The 20,756-nt window shown below is 41.0% G+C and overlaps 1 protein-coding gene across 2 annotated transcripts in view; it reads right to left on the reverse strand.

Moving 5' to 3' along the window:
* Positions 1-12,147, reverse strand: part of frya (furry homolog a (Drosophila)) — a 47,905-nt gene extending 35,758 nt beyond the window's left edge. The window contains exons 1-2 of one of the 2 annotated variants that reach the window (XM_071205119.1): positions 11,782-12,147; positions 1,279-1,478 (exon numbers count right to left, since the gene is read on the reverse strand). In XM_071205119.1, the coding sequence (XP_071061220.1) occupies positions 1,279-1,478; positions 11,782-11,974 (393 nt within the window). In that variant the 5' untranslated portion in view covers positions 11,975-12,147. Of the gene's footprint in view, positions 1-1,278; positions 1,479-8,305; positions 9,721-11,781 lie in introns of those variants that run through there. The other variant, XM_034097169.2, reaches the window with a different exon arrangement.
* Positions 12,148-20,756: the final 8,609 nt, after the last annotated feature.

The following is a 20,756-nucleotide window of genomic DNA, read 5'->3' on the forward strand; positions in this document are numbered from 1 at the left end:
TGATGGGCAATTTTCTTCTATTTCTGGATATTTCAATAAACTTAATAATTAATCAATTAATGTATTAAAAAGTACTGTTTATTAGTTTCAGCTCTGCTGTATAGTAACAATTCACTAAAGTTCTATTCTACTGTGGAATATAGTTCATATAAATGTATGCATCCGAATCAGCAATACATCTAGTAGGAAGTTTGAGGAAACTATGCTGATCAATCATTCTGCTATTATGAGACTTAAAAAAGATCCTCTTTACAAATTCTCTTGTTACTTAGATTATGTCAGTAAGGTAGCCGGACTTCTCCCAGATTTGTAATCACATCCCTAAGTTTCTCATGCTAAACTCAGCTGGAGCATGTAAACACTGGAGCATGTCTGCTTCCTATTCCGTGCTGATGGAGCTCCTGCTTACACAAACCACTCTGCATTCAGCTGACATCAATTAAATCTGACAAGGTAGTCATGTTCTCCACACTGTGTGTGTGCGAGACTCATTTGCATGCCTAAGGCCTTCAAAGTAGCATATCACAGTGACGTTTAAACTGTTAAGGGCTTCACTAGCATGAGTCAGCCTGCTTGTTGTCACAAAAACAAATATCAGCATATTACAGGGTGAACAAACCTGTAGTATGATAAGCATAAAATAAATGATGTTTGGTTAAAACATATACCTGTTATTCTCTACCTTATCGCCTTGTGGTGCCTTACAAAACACATTGTCTAGTTGTATGGTTACTTTTGGTTTAAGTTTTAACTTTAGGAACTAGTTAAATAAGCGTAATACTTCTTACTCCACTGTTCCTTAGAGTTAAACCAGCTACAGTCTGTCCGGCTTCCTGTCTGACTTTGTTATAGCAGTTCACAACCTGGGGGTCGGGACACCCACAAGGGCTCATGATATGACTAACAAGTTAGCAAACAAGAAAAAAACTCAATTCTCCAACAGAAAACTTTGTATTTTCTGTGAAATGTCTTCTAATCTTTGCTGTTTTTCTTACTGTCAAATGTATTGCATTTTTAACAGCCTCTGTAAACTTGAACGTAATAATCTGTTAGTCTGTAACTTAAGCTTTCATTAGACTCCACACAACTTATATCATGCAACCTTTGATGAGCAGTTGCAAGATTTACAAGCAAAAAAGAGCTGGAGGTCTGTCAAAGAGTACCAATGTCCTGACATCACTCCCCTTAGATAATACCAATATCCTCTTATTTGATATGTTTCATCTGGAGCAACAGTACACGACACACAGAGCAGAAACCTTCACTCTGAGGACTCACCAGCGGCTCGGCCATGATGAAGCGGATCTTGCGCTCTGACATTGTGGTGAAGTTGGCGAACAGGCTCTTGAGGACGTACTCGCCCGGCTTGCTCTCCGGGTCAATGCTGATGGGCATCATGGCCGGGGGACCCTTCTCTCCCTGAGGACAGCTGACTGCAGGAATGGGGGGTTTACTGTATCCGTTCCCCACGGGAGAGGCTGCACAAATGACACAAAGAGAACGAGACGTTAAACAATCTTGTTAAGTTAAACATTGCCAATTGAAGCAGAAACGAGTGGGACAAACCACAGATCTGTTGACAAGGAGGGATGGCCAAATAGAGTATTACTGAGAAGCTTCCAAACATGGACATAAAGTTCCCAACATGTTGAACATTCCTGAGGGGAGACTGTCCAAAGGGCACCGGTTTGCCCCGAGTCGGCTCCTTCTTTCCTACTGCTACAGTGAGCAGAGTGCATATGGAAATTAAAACACCACGGCCAGCAGCTGGTGTTTTCATTTCGTACCAAAGATGTCACTGCCCTTTGAGGGAAGCAAAAATCTTGTGCATGTGACCACCCTTCATCCCAGCGTTGTGATGTGGCCCACGTTTAATTACGGATGGCTTGCTTTTGGCCATAAAACCAACCAAACTAACACACAAGTTCAAATGTACCTCAGCGTTACACTCTGCTGCTGCCAGACACAGAAGTGCTAAATATAGTAAAGAACTGCATACAAACATCTCATTATAACTCTGAGTTTTATTTAGCTTGAAACTCTACAACCCCTAAATGCACGTCCACCTCACCAAGAGTCGTAAATCTGATGCGTAAAATATTCAGAGAGGACAGAGGAGACTTACTGCCTCACAATGAGAGACACATTTGCTTCAACTACTGACTCCTGAGTGTGTACATGTGTGAGTGTGTGCATGTAATGCATACATGTTACTGGAAAGAAGTCACCTCACTAGTGGCAAATTCCTGCCTGTACTTTGTCAGGAGCACATATGGATCAAAATTAGAAGTTGAATTCCTATTAGAAAGCGGGTTTGGTTAGAGCTTAATAACATAGTAAATTCAAAGACCTCAGCCTTGCTATATTTTTGGGCTTAGTAGTTTTGCCAAGTATTCAGGAGGCCTTACAATCACGTTAAAGCACAACACCTGCAGAGTCAGACCCGATGAACTTTAAGTGTGACAAGACAAAAACCTGAAGTCTGTTGCAGATGAAACAGATAAGTGGTAATTTAATTGAATGACTTCTGCAGTCTACCAAAGAGCAGTTCAAAGCAGGGACAACAATTTATTTGAGGAAGGTGAAAAGATCTCTAATGCTCTAAGGCTAAACTGATTTACTCAGAACGATCAACTTGTTACAGTAAGTTAAAGGAAACTGCGCACAAATGCACACAAAACAACAGTCAAATGTCAACAGTGTCAAAATGTGTCAAATGTGTCAACAGTGTCAAATGTCAACAGTCAACTTGTACACAAGTTGTAGGGATGTAACGATACCAAAAACTCACGGTACGATAATATCGCGATAACAAGTCCACGGTACGGTATTTATCGCGATATTGAATAATAAAGGAGAAAACAAAATTCTATTTTTTTTTTCAATACAATTTTTTTTTACTCGGAATATGTTTCTTTATTAAATAATAAATCTGATTTGTACATTATTTTAGTAGGATAGCAGTATTTTAAAGTGTCAAAAACAAAGTGACACTAACAGACTGGAACAAGAAAACCAGTGTTTTTGTACCTACTAGTACTACCAAACAAAGTAGGCATTTTCTTTGTGCCACTGCATCTCACAAATAAAAAAGGACATTTAATAATCAGACCCTGCAATAAAATAAATCAAGTTTCACTTTAGTTTTTCAAGTAACTCAACTCAAACTCACTAGTCACTCACTCAGCATCATCAGACAGGTTTTTAGGAATATGAGAATGTCCACATTTCCATGTATTTATAAGCTGGGATGTTTGGGCATTTACAAATATCCCCTGCTCTGGAAAAAACTCTCTCGCTTGGTACTGATGTTGCTGAGACAGCAGTGGTCGCGTTAACCGAATATTTTATTTATCAATGACGGAAAAATCTGAAAGCAGTCTGTCATTTTGACAGATTAGAACAAACTCGGAACAGCGCCAACGTTTCCCCGCAGCGAGGCTCTGGTGTTATGCCGTGGTATGCATGCCCTCCAAAAGGAAATGATATAGTTTCCAAACCGTACTTTGCCGTACAGATCAACACATGTCTGGGAGGTTTTGCTTTACGCTGTGTGCGCTCCCGCGAGGTGCATGCACCCACGGCATAACACCGCCCCCCCCGTTGACAGTTCATGAGCGTGCTCTCTCGTGAACTGTTCAGACCCGACGGGTAATAAGGGATTATGACGGATATTTTACGATCCTGTCTGTCAAAATGACGGACAGCGAAAAAGTCTAACGCCACCTCAGTGGGACGGAGAGATATGCTTTGGCCATGGGTGACAGCAGTGGGTCAAACTGTGCATTGTCTCTCCACCACTTCAAAAACAATACAGTTTTTGCCAAGAAGGTGAGGCTTATTGACAGGGTGAGATATAAACATACTGTTGGTACTTGTCTCTAGGTGTGTAAATGTAGCCCTGTAAATACGATGTCCTTTTGTGTTCTGTTGTTTTATGTTCATGTTGTAACCTACTTGCTGCCATGTTGGACAGGTCTCTCTTGAAAAAGAGATCGATGATCTTAATGGGACCACCTGGTTAAATAAAGGTTTAAAAAAAAAAAGTGTTTAAAAAAAAAAATTAATTCATTTTCTTTTTTTTTTTTAATCGCGGTAGATTTTGTTAGTCTCATGACGGTATTGGGACGTTTATTTACCGCGATACCGCGATATTCGGTATATCGTTACATCCCTAGTGTGTTGTGCAGAAAAAAATGTTGAAAAAAGTTCCTATCAGCATTTTTTAAGAGGCTGGAGAGTAAAGAGTATGCATCTCTGACAAAGCTGCACAGGACAGATGAAGACACTGTTGAATCAGTAAACAAGTCTTCTTCTCGAGATCTTTTCAGGACACAAGGAGCTTGGATAATCTGTCAAGGAATGCCCAGCATGTTTGACGATGTCGTATGGCTTTCAGAACATGCGTCCCTCACATGTGGCAACTCAGCACCTACCCAGGCCCTTGATGAAGCTGATGACGCTGGCCTTACTCCAGCACACAGCCGTCCCGTCCATAGTGGGGAAGGAGGAGATGGTATCCAGGTTTGTTCTGAATCAAGACAAATGCTTGCTAGAAAAATCCACCAACGTCCATGTCTTGTGTATCAGCTGGTACTGTCCAGCTGGGCATAGTTTCCATGGCGCGCAGAGCCAACGGCGGGTGTGTTTTAAAATGTGGGAGTAGTGTTTGGTACGGGAGACCACGCAATCTCTCACTCCCTCACTCTCTCTCCTACTCTCTGTTTGTGAGCTGCTTCGGCTATGGCTTCCTCTAGCCTTGTGACCAGCCAGTCCCTTCCAAGAGTGAAGGTCAGGCAGGAATTTTTAGCTGAGGCACAGCTCAGTGATGAGGTCCAACATGCAATGGTGGCATAGTTGTGGGACTATATTTAACCCGGTGTACACACTATACTGACGGAGCAACCCTCCCCTCTCCTAACCCTCTGACAGCACGAGGGTCAGACCTACCCAGTGTAAACACCATTGTTGATTATGCACTGCTTCGGCACACTCAACTTTAGGCATGTTCTAGATTCTAGAAGAATTAAAGACACTGTAGTCATCCAAGTAAGTCAATCAAATATCAGATTTATAGGTAAATGGTAAAAAAAAGTCTGCATGCACACATTTGAGGTAACGGATATTTTACAGAGCACAACCTAGTGGATACAAATACATTCAAATTGAGTTAGATCTTAATACTCCCACGCCAATTGCTTAAAATAAGAGGTAAAGAAAGCAACCAGTGTGAATATTCTGCCCTGTCTGTTGCTGTGGGCGCTGTACTAAGACTCTCAGACGGGACATGTGATTCTGCAAACAAGGAGCTGGGGCACAGTGTGCATTACATCATTGCCATGCTGAAAACACCCTGAGCGTGGTGGTGCTCCCGAGGGGACAATGCAAACAGGCTAACAAGTGTCTCTCTTACACACACACAATCAAACACATACACATAAGTAAAAAAAGAAAGAATGCAGTTCACTACATGCATCCACAGAGACTGTGCCTCTGGGTAAACAAGCACTTTAGCAGTCGTTTGTGAACAGAGTGGTTAGATATTTAGATACCACTGACTTCCTTTATTGGACCAGAAATTCCAGTGTCAACCTAGCCCTTTGGGAGTATGTAGTCCAGCTGCTGTGAGAAACATTGACTCGGCATTTATGTGGGAGAGGAATGGGTAATACATGCTTTGACCAATGCAAAACATTGCTCTCTAAATCGTCTCCTCCACCACTGTACAGTATTAATATTGCGTAGTTAAAGATTGGGTATAAAAGGCGCACTCTTCTTCGATGCTCCAACAAAGATGGCCTTTAGTGAAAAAGAGTTTGCGTCATGTAACGTAATGAGCTGGAAAATGTTGTCGTCAGGTTTTGGGTCATAAAGTTTTAGGTCAAAGGAAACAACCAGAATCCCTGTTAACAACCAGACGTGCCACATTAACTATATTCCAGAATAAATCACTAGAGCTCACATTTAATCTATGACTCAAATTGGTTATGGAATGCTGTCAGGAGTTTCAATATTTTTCCTGAAAGATTTATCAAAAAAGGAGTCAACAGCTGGTGCCAATGAAGCAACAACATCATTCAACTAAAACGTTATCACAAGTTCACAGTTTGAGTGTCCCAAAATAAACAAAACTAGAGTGAGAGAGTGGTTACAGACCTCTGCGGGAAGCAGATTAAAATGTCAGTCCCAAATTATTGACCATCAGTCCTGTTTTAGCAGGCTGACATCATGCTGGAAACAGCCGCCTGCTGTGAGAGAGCGTCTCATTTATGAAAACGCCAGCATCCGTCTCTTGCTGCTACACGTTAGGGACTCTTTTGCGATTTCATTCAGCATTGATTAACTATTTTAAGCTCTTCAAAACAAGAGCACGAGCATCACATTGCACAACAGACCAAAATGTGGGAAATTAATCAAAAACTTGGTCAAATGTGACAAAACAAATGGGCATGATAGCATGTAATAACAGAGATAACAGACCTGGAGAACAACATGATTGACTGACTGGCAGAGAAGCACTGCTGAGCTTACTGGCTCACTGCAGCCCATCTCCTGCTCTGATTGGCTGATGGCGGACCGGCCTTCCTGTGCCGCTGCTGCACAATGACAGTTCTGTGCTGCTGGTTGTCAATGTGTTATTAGAGCTGGACACACCAGAGAGCACTGTCTAAAGGACCTTGACTCTGTTTACTTCGTGGTCAGAGTGCAAACAGACAGCAGGAAAACACACACTGTCGTTTTCAGGCACTTATTAAAACCTGATCAGTTATTATATATATACAACATTTAAAAGATACATATTCAATACCAGCAATAAATATGTCTGGAAGTGCATATGTTTGGTGTTTTAAGTTAGATTTGTATCAACTAGATTGTCCCTGTTGCCATCTCGTGATTCATTACGTAACAGCTCTTGTACATGGGAGCAGAGGGATGAGATTAGGAGATCACATATTAAATGAAAAATGTTAAACGCATAGCCGTGGGTTGCCACTGATAAAGTGCAATCATGAGTGCCTGTATATTTATCTGCAAAGTGATGCACTCGGAGGATTATGCAACATCATCGGAAGATGGCTCAATGTTGACAAGCATAGCATGTTCCAAGGTACTGAGAATCCTTTCATTCAGATTCTATAGATATGCAAGGCCCTTCAGGCTGCAGAAGACATGTAGCATAATAGCTTACTTCAGATCTTAAGTATTGTAACATGTCAGATATGGCTTTATGGTAAATGGACTGTACTGATAGTGCTTTAGCCAGTCTTTAAGACCCCTCAAAGTGCTTTACATACTACATGTCATTCACCCATTCACACCCAATCATACAGAGCAGTGTACCTTACTCAGGACCTAACATTCACACACCGTTGGCCATGCCATCGGGAGCAACTCAGGGTTAAGTATCTTGCCCAAGGATACATCAACATGTTGACTGCATGGGCTGGGATCGAACCCACAACCTTCTGGTTGAAAGACGACCGCACTCCCTCGCAGCCACAGTCGCTAAATTGTAATTTGTAATCTAAACTGCAGACTGTGTATCATTAGCTTACTGTAGTTCTCAAATCCTTGTATGACTACCCATTTCTCCACCTTCCTGTTTGTTTGTTTTTTCAAAGAGAATTTTTCTGCAAAGTCCGCCTACTCATATCTTACATAAAACAGCATTATGCCATGATCACATGCAGAGATGCGTCCTATCTCATCCTCACGGGCCACAATGGGAGGCAGTGGAGCTGTACACTCTGGACAGAATAAGAAACAAAGCTGAAGCTCCACTAATCCTATTACTGTGCCCTTGCACCTCATAAGAGCTATTTAGACTGTCTGAGACTCATAGACTGAAGTAATATAAGGCTAGATTGTAAAGCAGGAGAGATGACTTGCTGAATCACCATTAGCAGAGTGAACAGAACAGTACACAGGTTAATCACAGGAGGAGTAACTGTACAACAATGTTGTGCACCCATGTATAATGAGCAACTTCTTCTTAGCTATTAGATACTGCTGGATACTTGGATGTATCTCCCTGGCTGTTGCCATGAGACAACTGAAAACCTTGTGGAGCGTGGTGCTCAGTTGCTTAAAGTAAAACGCTTCCAACTTTGCAGCAACTGGCAAGCTGAAGACTAAAACACAGTCAGCTCTATCTGCAACAAGCAACAGCACATCCCGGTCAGACCACAACAGGAACAAGAGGCTCCAAAGTCAGGATCCCAGTAGAGCTGCAGCCTCAGACAGCCACTCAGCTCTGTCAGCTGAGGACAAACAACACAACAACAAGAGACGAACTGCTACTCACTGCCGCTCCACGATTTCAGCAAGGACTTGATGCTGATTTCAAAGAAGCCTGAGTCCTGCTGGCTGGCCATGGCTGCAGCTTCCCGTTGACTGTCCCCCTCTACTTTTGGTTTCCCTACAGTAGCAGCGGCAGCAGCTGAGCTGGGACCAGCAGGTAGTGCCTGCTGTCACCTCTCTGTGACGCACTCAATGCCGTGCTGACGAGACCCTGAGCGAAGCACACAAGCACTGCTTCACCCCTCCTCTTGTGTCCTGTCCTTGGCTATCAGCCCTCGCTCTCTCCTTCCTTTCACACTCTCTCGACATCTCTCTCTCTCTTTCTCTCCCTCTAAAGCTGTGGCAGGCAGTGGGCTGCAATGCAAGCTCCCTTTAAATAACTGCGCGGAGGCTGAGAGTGCAGGAAGCAATCCTCTTAGCAGAGTGCAGTTAATAATAACTACTGTTTGTCTGCGTGCAGGCCCTGCTAACGATGACAGAGCTGGGTTTGTGCGTCTTTCAGCGTGACAGGAAGCATCCGACAGGCTGCAGCACTGACAGAGGAGATGGACAACGAGGGAAGTACGATTTATACATGTGACAGGCGACATCTGTGAGGACAGTGAAAAGAAGAAAACACTAAAGTGATCATCAAGCAGACAGGATTAACTGCACACAAGGGATCTGCATGGGATCAGGGGCTGACTGTTGGGTTTTAACCCTTTTATGTCTTTAATCTGGTTTATTTCCACCAAAAATTGCCATTATTTGAATCAATAAATAGAGAAAAGTGTTCCAATGGTCAAGGTGACAAATTAAGCATTCCTATTTTGGCTGTGAAGTCCAAAAGTAGTCCTTTGAAAAAGTAAATTCATTTTAAACCTGCCAGCTTAATACTTTGATTAAAATGAATTATAAACCAATATCATTCATTCCTCTTTAAAACTGTATTGTGTGTAACATAATATAAATAAATAAGCAAATTTTTTGTAGCAATGTTGAAAATGTGATGAAACCCATCTACATTATATATTTTCCAGTCAAACGTTAAAATTCCTCCTTTCTTTTTTTCATGCCGTTAAATGTGATTCAGTCATCTGACTGCATTTTTATAAAAAGAAATGTCCTTGTTGCTTTTTCCTGGATGTGGAACCATTCAAACCAACATTTGCTATGTAAATATCAGATGCATGTCATCAACATATGGACTGTAAACACACCTGCCAACCCCCCTTCCTCCGCTGCCCCTCAGAGCTCTGAGGATAATCCTATCAGAAGTCTGTCTGTCCAACCAGCGACAGCCACTTGCCCTTCATTACATAACACACACTGCGATGAAGAAGCCATCACTGGCGGCACTGTTTAGTAAACACACATTGCAGGGGCTCAGGCCCTGACTATACCCTGCTGGCAGTATTGCTGACTGCTCTTTACAGTGCCTCTGTGTATATAATCCCAACTTCCTGCCCACAGCAGTGAATTTGTTTTTTTAAATGTGGCATTGCTAAATAAACCACCATGTACAAAGTGCTGTTGTGACTTGTGCCATCATTTATGACGGTTGTTTTTGCAACTTGTTACGCTTGCTCACAGTGACACACTCACTCATTTTGTCACGCCATAAATTATTACCACTCCAGGGAATGGAGTCTTTCTTTGGAAAAATGACTGGAGACAATGTGTATACAGTCTGACGGTTATGCAAATACAGAATATACAAAATATGAATTAAAGGGGAAAGGCTACTCGTTTGTTTCATATAACAACAGAAGTAGAATTGTGTTTTGAATTTTTTTAAATCAAAGAATAACCACCTTCAACTGGATAGTATGTGGACACTGAGCTTTGAGGCTCATAATGAAACGGTGAAATTAAGAGAGAAGCTCCAAAAGCTTACGTAAAGTGGTGTGTGACACAATTCACACACATTATGATATACTGTAGTTGGTATGATATACCCTTCACACACTCAGTGGTGCATCCATCCGTGGTGTCTTTTTAGCATGCCTTTATCAAATCTATTGATAGAACATTATAGCTTATTTTATATACAGATGTTGCCAGTATATTTCCTCTGAAAGCAAACATACATCCACTTAACACCGAGTCGATATCAGCATTTGAACTAGATTGTGCAGTCTTATTCTAAGAGCACAGACTCTTTATAAACAACTATTATGTGTTCTGATAAAGTTGAGGAAAATGCAAAGCGACTATGTTCTCAGATATGATTTGGGCATGTTTAGAAATCTTAGATCTCGATAAAAACTGAACATAAACACTGATAGGGCATATGATATGTTATCAGTGCACATTTGACCAATTATGGGCAATTGCTTGGCTCATTATGGTCAGCTCAAATGGTTTCCTTAAACACTGAGGAAACAGTTCACTTCCCTGACCTATCCATCAGTTAGAATCTGGTTAGCCTGACTTGTCCAGCGAGAGGCCCTCAGGGAAAATGGTTATGCAATTCCTGACTTGAATAATCTTAAAAAGTTCAAATGGAGGCATCCCCTAAACGTTCTATTATTGAAGTAGTTGTTTATGTAGCTGTCTCTGAGAGAGATTTGAGGTGACTGACTGTAGTAGAGAGCCATTCATCAGGCAGACATCTAAACTGTCAAAGCAGATCAAAGAGTAATAGATACCAGAGAGGAAAACTCATTGTTAAATGATGTTACAACAACCAAGAGAGCATAACGCGAACATATCAGACTACCTTTATCTGGATAGCTCTAAATGTGACCAAACATTTAGACATAAAGCTGACTGTCTGCTGGCACACTGAATAGGATCCGTGTCACTTCTTAAGCAGGAATCTGCTTCAGTAATACTTCCATAATAACTTAGCAGGTCTGTTTAATGGCAGCTTCACCAGCGGCATATTTGAAGCAACACTTGCAACAGGTGAGTACATCAGAAAAGCATTGCTCATTCCAGAACATGTTTCCTTAAATAGGTTTTAGGTGGACGACGGCTCGGACACATTAAGCCCCTATTAAAAGCATTATCAGGCTCTGGTGAAGGTAAGGAATGTGAGCTATGTCTGCAGGTCAGCCATCTTTGTGGTTATCAGGCTTAAACACTTGACTCCCTGTTACCCCTACTCTCCACCCCTGGCCACTCTAGTTTCTTCTTCTCTTTCTTGGTCACATATTCTCTCATGTCCCTATGTACTTTAAGACAACAACTTAACAGTCATTTAAGAAAGTGAGGTCAGATACAAAAGCAGATTTGGTACAATGAGCTCAGCTAAATTAAATCAAAAACAGTATGATACTCTTGCACTGTCGGACTACATTATTAACAAGCCATCAGATTTCAGGTGAGTATGATAAATACAAGAGGGGGGGTGAGGCATTTCACAAAGCGATGGTAGAGCTGACATTCTTGTTTTGCCTCTGCACAGCAATTTTCAATCAAACACATTTCTGCCAGATTAAAAACTAAATTCTTGAGGTAATTACGGGTGCTCGACAGAGTCAAAGCGGTACCTACTTTCGAGAATGGTGGGCCTCTGCTTGTGGCGCATCTTTTTGAACTTCACTCTGAAGTCCCTAGCTGGGAATGGATCCAGAGGTGAGCTGGCAATGCGCCCCGGGATAACCTCATCGTGTCCCTCAGAGCAATCCGTCTCACTCTCTTCTAAAGACATGTTGGATGGCAGGAAGCCCTCAGATACTTCTGTCATTCTTCCAAAGAAAACATTTGAAGCTGTGCCAGGTTTCTCCCTCTTTTCTTTAGTGGAGTGTCTATTTTTTCTCTTCCTTTTCCTTCCTCAAAAACTCCTCTTGGTCGGGCAGCAGATATCTGCAGCCACAGCTGTCAGCCTTGGTCTGCTGATGTGTTTTAACCCCTGCACTTGTCAAGGCAGTTCAGCAAGTTACAGTAGCATTCATGAATTGGGCAGGTATAGGATTACTGAGACAGCCCCTCCTCTTTTCAGCAAAAAAGCAACAGGCAGAGAAGAGAGGAACAAAGTCATTACTGAAGAGGGAGGGAGAGGGGAAAAGAGGCCACTCTGACAGCTACAACATCCCCGCCTACTGTAAGCCCACGAGGCATTCCTGAATAAATATCCTGTATTTGTCTTGGAGTCCTCACATCAAAGTCGAAACACTCAAGGCTTGCTTCTGGCAGCGTAAATGAGGCGCAAACTAACTTCTTAAATGTCATGTGCTGTATTGTAAAGCTGCAGAAAAACGCCGCTTCACATTCAGAGATGTTTGATAGAGAAAAAAAAATCCTTAACATGAACGGGAGAAAGTCCTCAGTGGATCCATCATTGGTTCAGTTAAAAACATCTGCACATTCCCAACACTTTCTTCAAAATCCAGTCCTGCTGAGGTTGGCTTCCCACCACTCTATGTCCTGCTGTTTATGGCGGCTGTCATTCACGAGGTGTGAAGTAACACGTACATCCAGAGAAACGTTCACACAGTCTGAAGCCTATGCTCTATTCAGTATGTTCAACCACTGACGTGAACACTAACTGGACACACCTACAACATGAACCAGTTTTTCCAAGTCTGACCTACATCTAATACAAGCACCCTGTGTTAGTGCGTGAGGTGAAGGCGTTTTCTGTTTTAGGAAGAAACCACAGTTAGAACATGGAACAACCAGACTATACAATCTGTTTTCACGTCACTGATGTGTTTTTTTCAAGAATTTGTGTTGCAGAACAACACAGAGCTATGTGGCCACCATTAAAACGTCAAACATTACTGAATATGATTAACTTCAGAGCTGACTGAACACACAGAGTTGAAGTATGTCAAAGAGAACAGCAGCACAACAGGGAGCCCCTGGTTTCCAGTCAAATGAGTCCAGCAGTTCACTTTTCATCCACCTGTCAAAGAAAATGTAGCCTAAAGAAAACAAAGGAATGCTTCTGCAGCAGCGCACTACACACAACTGTCAACAACAACAAATAACATTCATCTTGATGTACTTAAAAAACATCCTTCAGGACAAGAATCATCATGTTGTTATAGTAAGTAAAAAAGCAAAGAAAAAGGTGTCTTCACAACATCTAAAGACATGCTTTGTGTTTTGGGTTGAAAGACAGGATCCAAAGTCAGTACACCTCCAGCAGGAATCCTTATCAAACACATCTTCATAGCCACCAAAACACAAACATACCACACAAGTCATGTTTTCCTACGCTAAGACCATTCCAGTTAGAATGAACCTGCTTCTTTTTTCACATTTTAAGTTTTTCGATTTGTGTGTTGAATAACATTTTTAGGATTTACCTTTGACATTTCTACTTTTACTTTAATCAGAAATCATTAATCGCTCACTCAGGGCTCAATAAGTAAATGCACCGTGTCTCACTAACTGTCTTTTCCTCTTCACATTCAAATCTTGAATAATGAGAGAGCTGAAAAGAAAGTAACTGGGACACACGCTATTGTGTAGTATTACTGTAAATGTCACGAGCTAGCAAAGGATGTTGCAGTAATAGTGCACCCTCTAGTGTTCAACCGAAATACACAGACATGTATCTTATAACCCTTCACAACTGCAATCAGCCCTGAGGTTTATACACATGTACTACTGACAACATCAAAATGTGCAGTTATTTGCTGAGTCAATTAATAACCTATATAATACATCCGGATAAAGAAAGGATCATCATTCAGTAGGAAATGCATCATGTGTGAGAATGTGGAGCAGAGCAGAGCAGCCTGGACTGAGAAACAAGGTCGGCACGGCCACTGAAATACTCTCGGGCTGAGACACAGGGCTGTTACCATGGTGAGACACATTTAGATTGGCACAGGTAGAGAGCACACCAAGATGAATAATTGATAGATATCAGGCGCTAAAGTTAGCACAAACCAGCTGAAGGTTAAACACGGAATGTCGAATAGCACACCCATGCAACAAGTGGTCAAACAGGCAGCAGCACTCTGTGGGAACTGAAGCTAGCTACAGATGACTGTTACGTAACACAACTTCAAGTGATACAAATATCCATGTATATAAAAGTGCCACTGGTGTGCGTTTTACTTATCTGTTTTCTCTAGACGCTCAAAGAACAAGCAGCTTTAAGCTACTGTACAGTGGTGCTGTTTAAACATTTACAAATCTCTCGAATGCTAAGTGGAAGGACTTTGCATAATGACTTAATAATACCACATGGGATCAAGGCTGTGAAGCTTTTACAAGTCATGCTTGCCCCATCTCCGGATCTTGGCTATTTGATCCATCAATCTCCACGTTTATTATAACGTCACATAACAGGTGGAAACAAATGGGCACCTCTCCTCTGTGAAGGGTTAGATCAATACACATAACGGACTATTCAAGGACTACAAACAAGCCCACAATCTGCACCTGTTCCCTGCTCGGCCGGCCTATTATCAACCTGGGGAGGGAGGGGCTTCATACTGAACACATGCAGCCACTGTGGCCTCTGAAAACAAGAGACCAGGTGAGGTGAACACAATGCGTATCCACTTACAGGAGGTGATTATGTCCTTATGGGTTTGCGCCTCAACAGAAATTCGTAGCTTTTGGTGGGAATGTATGTAATTCTCCTGATGGAGTTTTGAATGTTTGGCCAATGTCGGCATGGTACTAACTGATAATTACATTTTCATCATTTATTCAGTCTTTTATTGCCCAGGGCAGGGGTTTATCTGAGGAAGTCAGAAGGGATTATAAATATCAAAAAGGAAAGACTTAAGTTATGTTTTTACATCCTTCATTATACCCCCTGCCTACAGGCATGCACAGACTCTGTTGTGAGGGGGAGCTACTCTTTCCTAAAGAGGCCTCGGTAATGTTATTGGATGTGGTTCAAATGAAAACCCTTAAAATGTGTATTCTGTACTTTTAATGGTACGAGGTGCAGGCCTGTTTTTCTTAATTAAACAAGTCAGCTTAAAGAAAAACATCTTTGCACTGACTTTGGAATTACAATATTATAGATCATTATTGACAGTAGGGATATAACTATTTTTGATGGAAAGTTTGACAGAGTCTATCTCTCCATGGTCTCGATGCCTCAAGTAGCCTAGTCAATAACAAGGGATGGGGCATCTTAATAATTGTACAATTTTCGAATATTTTTGCCATCTGAAGTATCTTGTAGGAGGTTGATGGAGAGAACCTTCATTTAACGGCCAATAGCTACAGACAATGAAGGGACCCACTTAATTATTATGCAACAGTTATTGACCTAACTATTCTTTCACTAGTGTCTCCTTCTTTCCAACGCAACACAATGCCCTCTACGGTTTTACTTTTACGGACACCTAACTTAGAGAGAAATGTTTATAAAGTAAAGTATTCCGTGTTAGAGTAAAACACACGCTTTAGTAACTTCAAGTTAACTCTGAATTTCAGACTGCAGGTGTCACGCAGATGTACAAAGGCAAAGCAAGGCAAAGCAAGCCAAGGCAAGGCAAGTTTATTTATATAGCACTTTTCAACACAAGGCAATTCAAAGTGCTTTACAAAAGACGAAAGACATTAAGAAAATGGCATTTAAAAGAAAAGCTAATAAAATAAACATAAAAAGAAAAAATACATGGATAAAAGTTAAAGTGCAGTCTAAGATATGAATAGTTCAATTAAAAGCAGCGACAAAAAGAAAAGTCTTCAGCCTGGATTTAAAAGTAGTAAGAGTTGCAGCGGACCTGCAGGTTTCTGGGAGTTTGTTCCAGATATTTGGAGCATAATAACTGAACGCTGCTTTACCATGTTTAGTTCTGACTCTGGGGACAGAAAGCTGACCAGTCCCTGAAGACCTGAGAGATCTGGATGGTTCATAATTTAGCAGGAGGTCAGAAATGTATTTTGGGCCTAAACCATTCAAAGCTTTATAAACCATCAGCAGTATTTTGAAATCTATTCTTTGACACACAGGAAGCCAGTGTAAAGACTTCAGAACAGGAGTGATGTGATCCACTTTCTTAGTGTTAGTGAGGACTCGAGCAGCGGCGTTCTGAATCAGCTGCAGCTTTCTAATAGATTTGTTAGTGAGACCTGTGAAGACACCATTGCAGTAGTCCAGTCTACTGAAGATAAAAAGGAACACAATGCTTCAGGATTGGTTTTCTTTTAGAAAACATGTCAAAACTAAACGACATTTTAGACTTCTTATCATTCAGTTGTATTTACAACATCTCGAAATGCGATTTAACAACAGTACAAGTCGAACCTAGAGCACTATACCACGGCACTATAACTCATGAAAGGCCTGAGAGTTTTCTTCTGGCTTGAAAACAACACAATACGGTTACAGCGCCATAAAATGAGGTGCACAAACTTCAACAGACGTGCCAACGTTTGAAAATACGATAAATACCTTCGGCTACAGCAGGTGCTTTTGCTTTGCTTACTCCATCTCCACTCAAGAAGTGAGTCAAAGTTTGAGCCTCAGCGTCCCTCAAGCGATCCACTTGTTCGGATGCACTTCTCCGCTCGGTGTCCTCCTCCATCAGCTCTGAGACAGACTCCGCCCCCAGCAGGCCCCTGCTCATGTCCTCCTGAATAATGAAAATCATGCAAAGCATCGGCTTTCCTCTGCACGCTGACCTGGCTCCGAGCCATGTCAGCGCCCTGTGGAGGGTCTGACTACACATCATAGAGGCTACAATACACCGAGTTAAAAATATCAGGAAACATTTAAGCATGGTGCTCCACGGTCACAAGAAATGTACTAGACAGTCATATGCAAAAAATGATTTATTCAATGCATTATTAATTAGTTGGGTTGGCCTATTTATTATTAGTAGCCTAAGGTCATTAGCCTATCATATCGAAATAATAAATAAAAAGCCTTGCTAATGTATTTCACTTCATTTTTGCAACTTTTCTTAGCTCCTTTTTATCTGTATGAAAACAGCTAATTTATAATAATAATAATAATAATAATAATAATAATAATAATAATAATAATAACAATAATAATAATTAATAATAATAATAATAATAAATAATAACAGCAGCACTTCTCCCTCTAATGGGCTTAAGCCTTCTACACAAAACATAACTCAGCAGGAAATAAATCCCCATATAAACACCACATCAATACAAGAACAGAATCAATGTTACAATAAAGGTACCTGAAATACAATTTAAAAATATATATAATATATATATATATTACTACAACTGATCCCTCTTCAATAACTGTATCAAAAGTGTGTCCACATCTTGAGTCATTTGTGGATATACTGCTGCAAACATAAAATATTTACAGTACACAGAACTGTCATATAATGAGTTTACACACTTAACAAGCTTCCTGGCTTGTCAGCCATTTCTACACTTACACAAATGTTTAATGGTTGCACAACAAATCAATAAGAAAGGAATATGAAGGAGGAATATAAACTGTAAAAATGATAATGCTAACCTCAAACTAAAGAATATGGAAGAGTTACCTACAAGCTGCAAATGCCACGTAAACCAAAATATAGTAGGCTATAATGTGTATTGTATTGATGTGTACAGTGAGTCATACCCCTCTTTCAATTTCAGGGAAATCCTTTAAAGAAGTCCAGCAGATGGCGTTAAAGAACATGATAAGAGGGAAAATATGTTCAAAGAGAAAAAGGTGAAAGCAGCACCACTGACCTGTATGCTTGGAAAACAATAATGATGAGGATTATGAATACCGAATAATAATATACAGAATAATGGCAGAATGAGTGTTGGAGAGTGTACATAATTCAACTTTAAACACCTACACTTCCTGAGAAAGTACCATCTACAAATATCTCTCAGGGCTCTTATACATGGGTCAGAAGTAAATAAAAATAAGGTCTTGCTTTTTGAAAAGTGACTGTGATATGTGAACTCAGAGCCTCATAGAGACACAGCTGCTGCTGCTGCTGCTGCTGCTGCTGCTGCTGCTGTTAAAAGCAGATCTCCTGACAAGGCTGGTATGCAGTTCAATGGCTGGCCATCAACCTCTTACTTTTTTAGCACTCAGGGAGAGCAAGCTACTGATTCAAGATGAAAGGATGCCCGAGAGCTCTGTCTAGACCAGAACAACACAATTGCTTTGTCAACTGTATGCGCACACAGGGCTTGTCATGCTGACAGCAGAGCTGTGAGTCACATAGCACCAGGTGCACTACAAGCCAAAACATTGTTTTTATTTTTTTAAATAACCGAGATAAAAAAACGTGCATTGGAAAAACTGTGTTGTTCTGATTAAACCAGCATGTATTCAATTCAATACGAAACAGCACTGATGCAATTTGCAATTGAGCATAAGAACATGTTTTCCCGTGTGTGTTTTTTCTTCTAAAGTGAGCCAGGTGTTCTTGGCTGCAACAAATTGCCTGTGGTGATATTTCTGTTAGGGTAGCCATCAAGAAATAACACATGCACGTGCACAACACAAAAGATAGATAGAATTCAAAGCAGTTACATAGCTCAGCACCGCAGCTCTGACCTGATCTGAGTGCTCCTCTGGTTTCTTCGAGGAATATAGAAAAATCCGGATAAAGCAGGATGTGGAGGATTGTCACCACAGCACAGCACTTGATGTACACGTAGGTAGTGTTCAGCACTTGAAAGTCTGCAAACCAATTAAAAAGAGATTATTTAAACCAGCTGTGAGAGCCATGACCCACACAGACATGCATACAATCACATTAGCTACGTCTTCCGAGTAAGCTACATTTTACTTTCAACTTGTGGATTGTATAAGTTCAATCAACATTTGACATTTTTCAGGGTTATTTGTGATACTCCTGCAGCTATTCCATATGAGATTTCTTGCTATGTGAATGTTTTCAGCTTGGAACCAACTACCTCACAGGTGAAAGTTTAAAGCATGATGACCCTTGATTCATGTATTCGCTCCTTTAATGGAGAATATGGGTCGTCCTTTGAAATCTTTGATATACAGCTCAAGAGTTCAGTCCCCCACTGAGAGGTGGCTGCAGAGGGAGAAGGCAGTGAAGTGGCAGGTCAGTAGGGGGGATCAAAGCTCTCATGTCTCGCAGTGATGCTTTGACTGCCTGGACTATGCTGTGACGCATGATTCCACCAGAAGTATTGAAGAGGCCACAGATGAACTGTAAAATCATTGGACACACTGTGATGTGTTGGAGCCACAGTCCTGCTATGGAGGATGCGATGTGTCTATGAGGAAGACGGTATAGTTTTTATCGTCTGACTTCCCATAAAAAAAAAAAAAAATAGTGAGTATCATTGAGAAACATGGTTCAGAGTTGACTATCTGTGATTCTTAACAAAGAGAAACATAGCACAATTAGCACTGGAATCTTGGAGAGCACCAAGTTATTCACTGCAGATGATGAAACAAACAGCTGGTCGATGAAGCTAACAGTTTTCAGGCAGATGGAAAGTGTACAATTTGCATACAGGATCTTGGAAGGCGTAAAGACAACACCTTATATTGTTGATCTTTTCATACCGACATCTTAAGGGCTAAATATTCAAGAATACCTCCTTATCACAATGTGTTTGGATAATCTCCAAATGATAGTAAGTAACTGCTTGTGTGCAGAATGTATGTATCATCCATACAATTCACAAAGCATGCTCATGTTTTCTCTTACCAAGGCTCTGATTGCTTTATGCCAAAGCATACCAAAGGGAAGAGAGAGGCATCATATCTAATGAGACCATCCTTCGCTGAATAGAATTGTCTCATGCATTGTGTTTATATTCTGCTTTTGAATCTGGTTATTTTCTGTGCCACCTCAGCAATGGCATGTTTAATGACTTAGTGAATATGAAGACTCATTTGCACATGAGAACAATGTTCAATGAAAAAAGTAAAAGGATTTTAAATTCTGTAAGTGAATGTAAGAATCAGCATCTATTGTGCAGCCAAACCTCAGACCACAAGATAATTATCCCGCATATTAATGGTATTCTCATTCACACAATTTTCCGGAGATAAATTGTCCTTCATTGAAGAGCCTACATTTACATACAAAGGTCAAAAGGAACAAGGTATGCTGAGAAATGAAAGGAATATTATATTATTCAGATACATCAGTTAAGATTGACTTAAGTGCAAATCAGGAGCTGCTAGCTTCAGACACGTAACTGATTTCCTTTTATGCACAGCTAGCCACTTGGCACACCATGCACGGCACTCTGCAGCCCCATGCTCTGCGCCACTAAGAGGACTTTAATGGGTTTTTCTCTCCACTCTAGATTTAGAAACAAAATCTACTGTCACTTGCTGGTCAGGACATCAGTGGAGTCACACATGTCATGTTTGAGTGCAATTTGCCGGATCAGTTTCACAAACATAGTGTAGCCTTGAGGTGACGCATAAGGAACTTGTAGCTTTACTCCCTGATTGTTCGCTTTCAACAGGCAGTGATTATCTGACGTAGCTTCTGCCGATCTGTTATCTACACATGGAACAGACAGTTGCTAGTGACATTGAGTCATCTTTCAGAGACAATTTCGATTTCCTACCTGTAAATAAATGATGGATATGTTCAATTTGCATGTTT

Source organism: Pseudochaenichthys georgianus, chromosome 13, assembly GCF_902827115.2.
Source record: "Pseudochaenichthys georgianus chromosome 13, fPseGeo1.2, whole genome shotgun sequence".
In the NCBI taxonomy this organism is placed as follows: Eukaryota; Metazoa; Chordata; class Actinopteri; order Perciformes; family Channichthyidae; genus Pseudochaenichthys; species Pseudochaenichthys georgianus.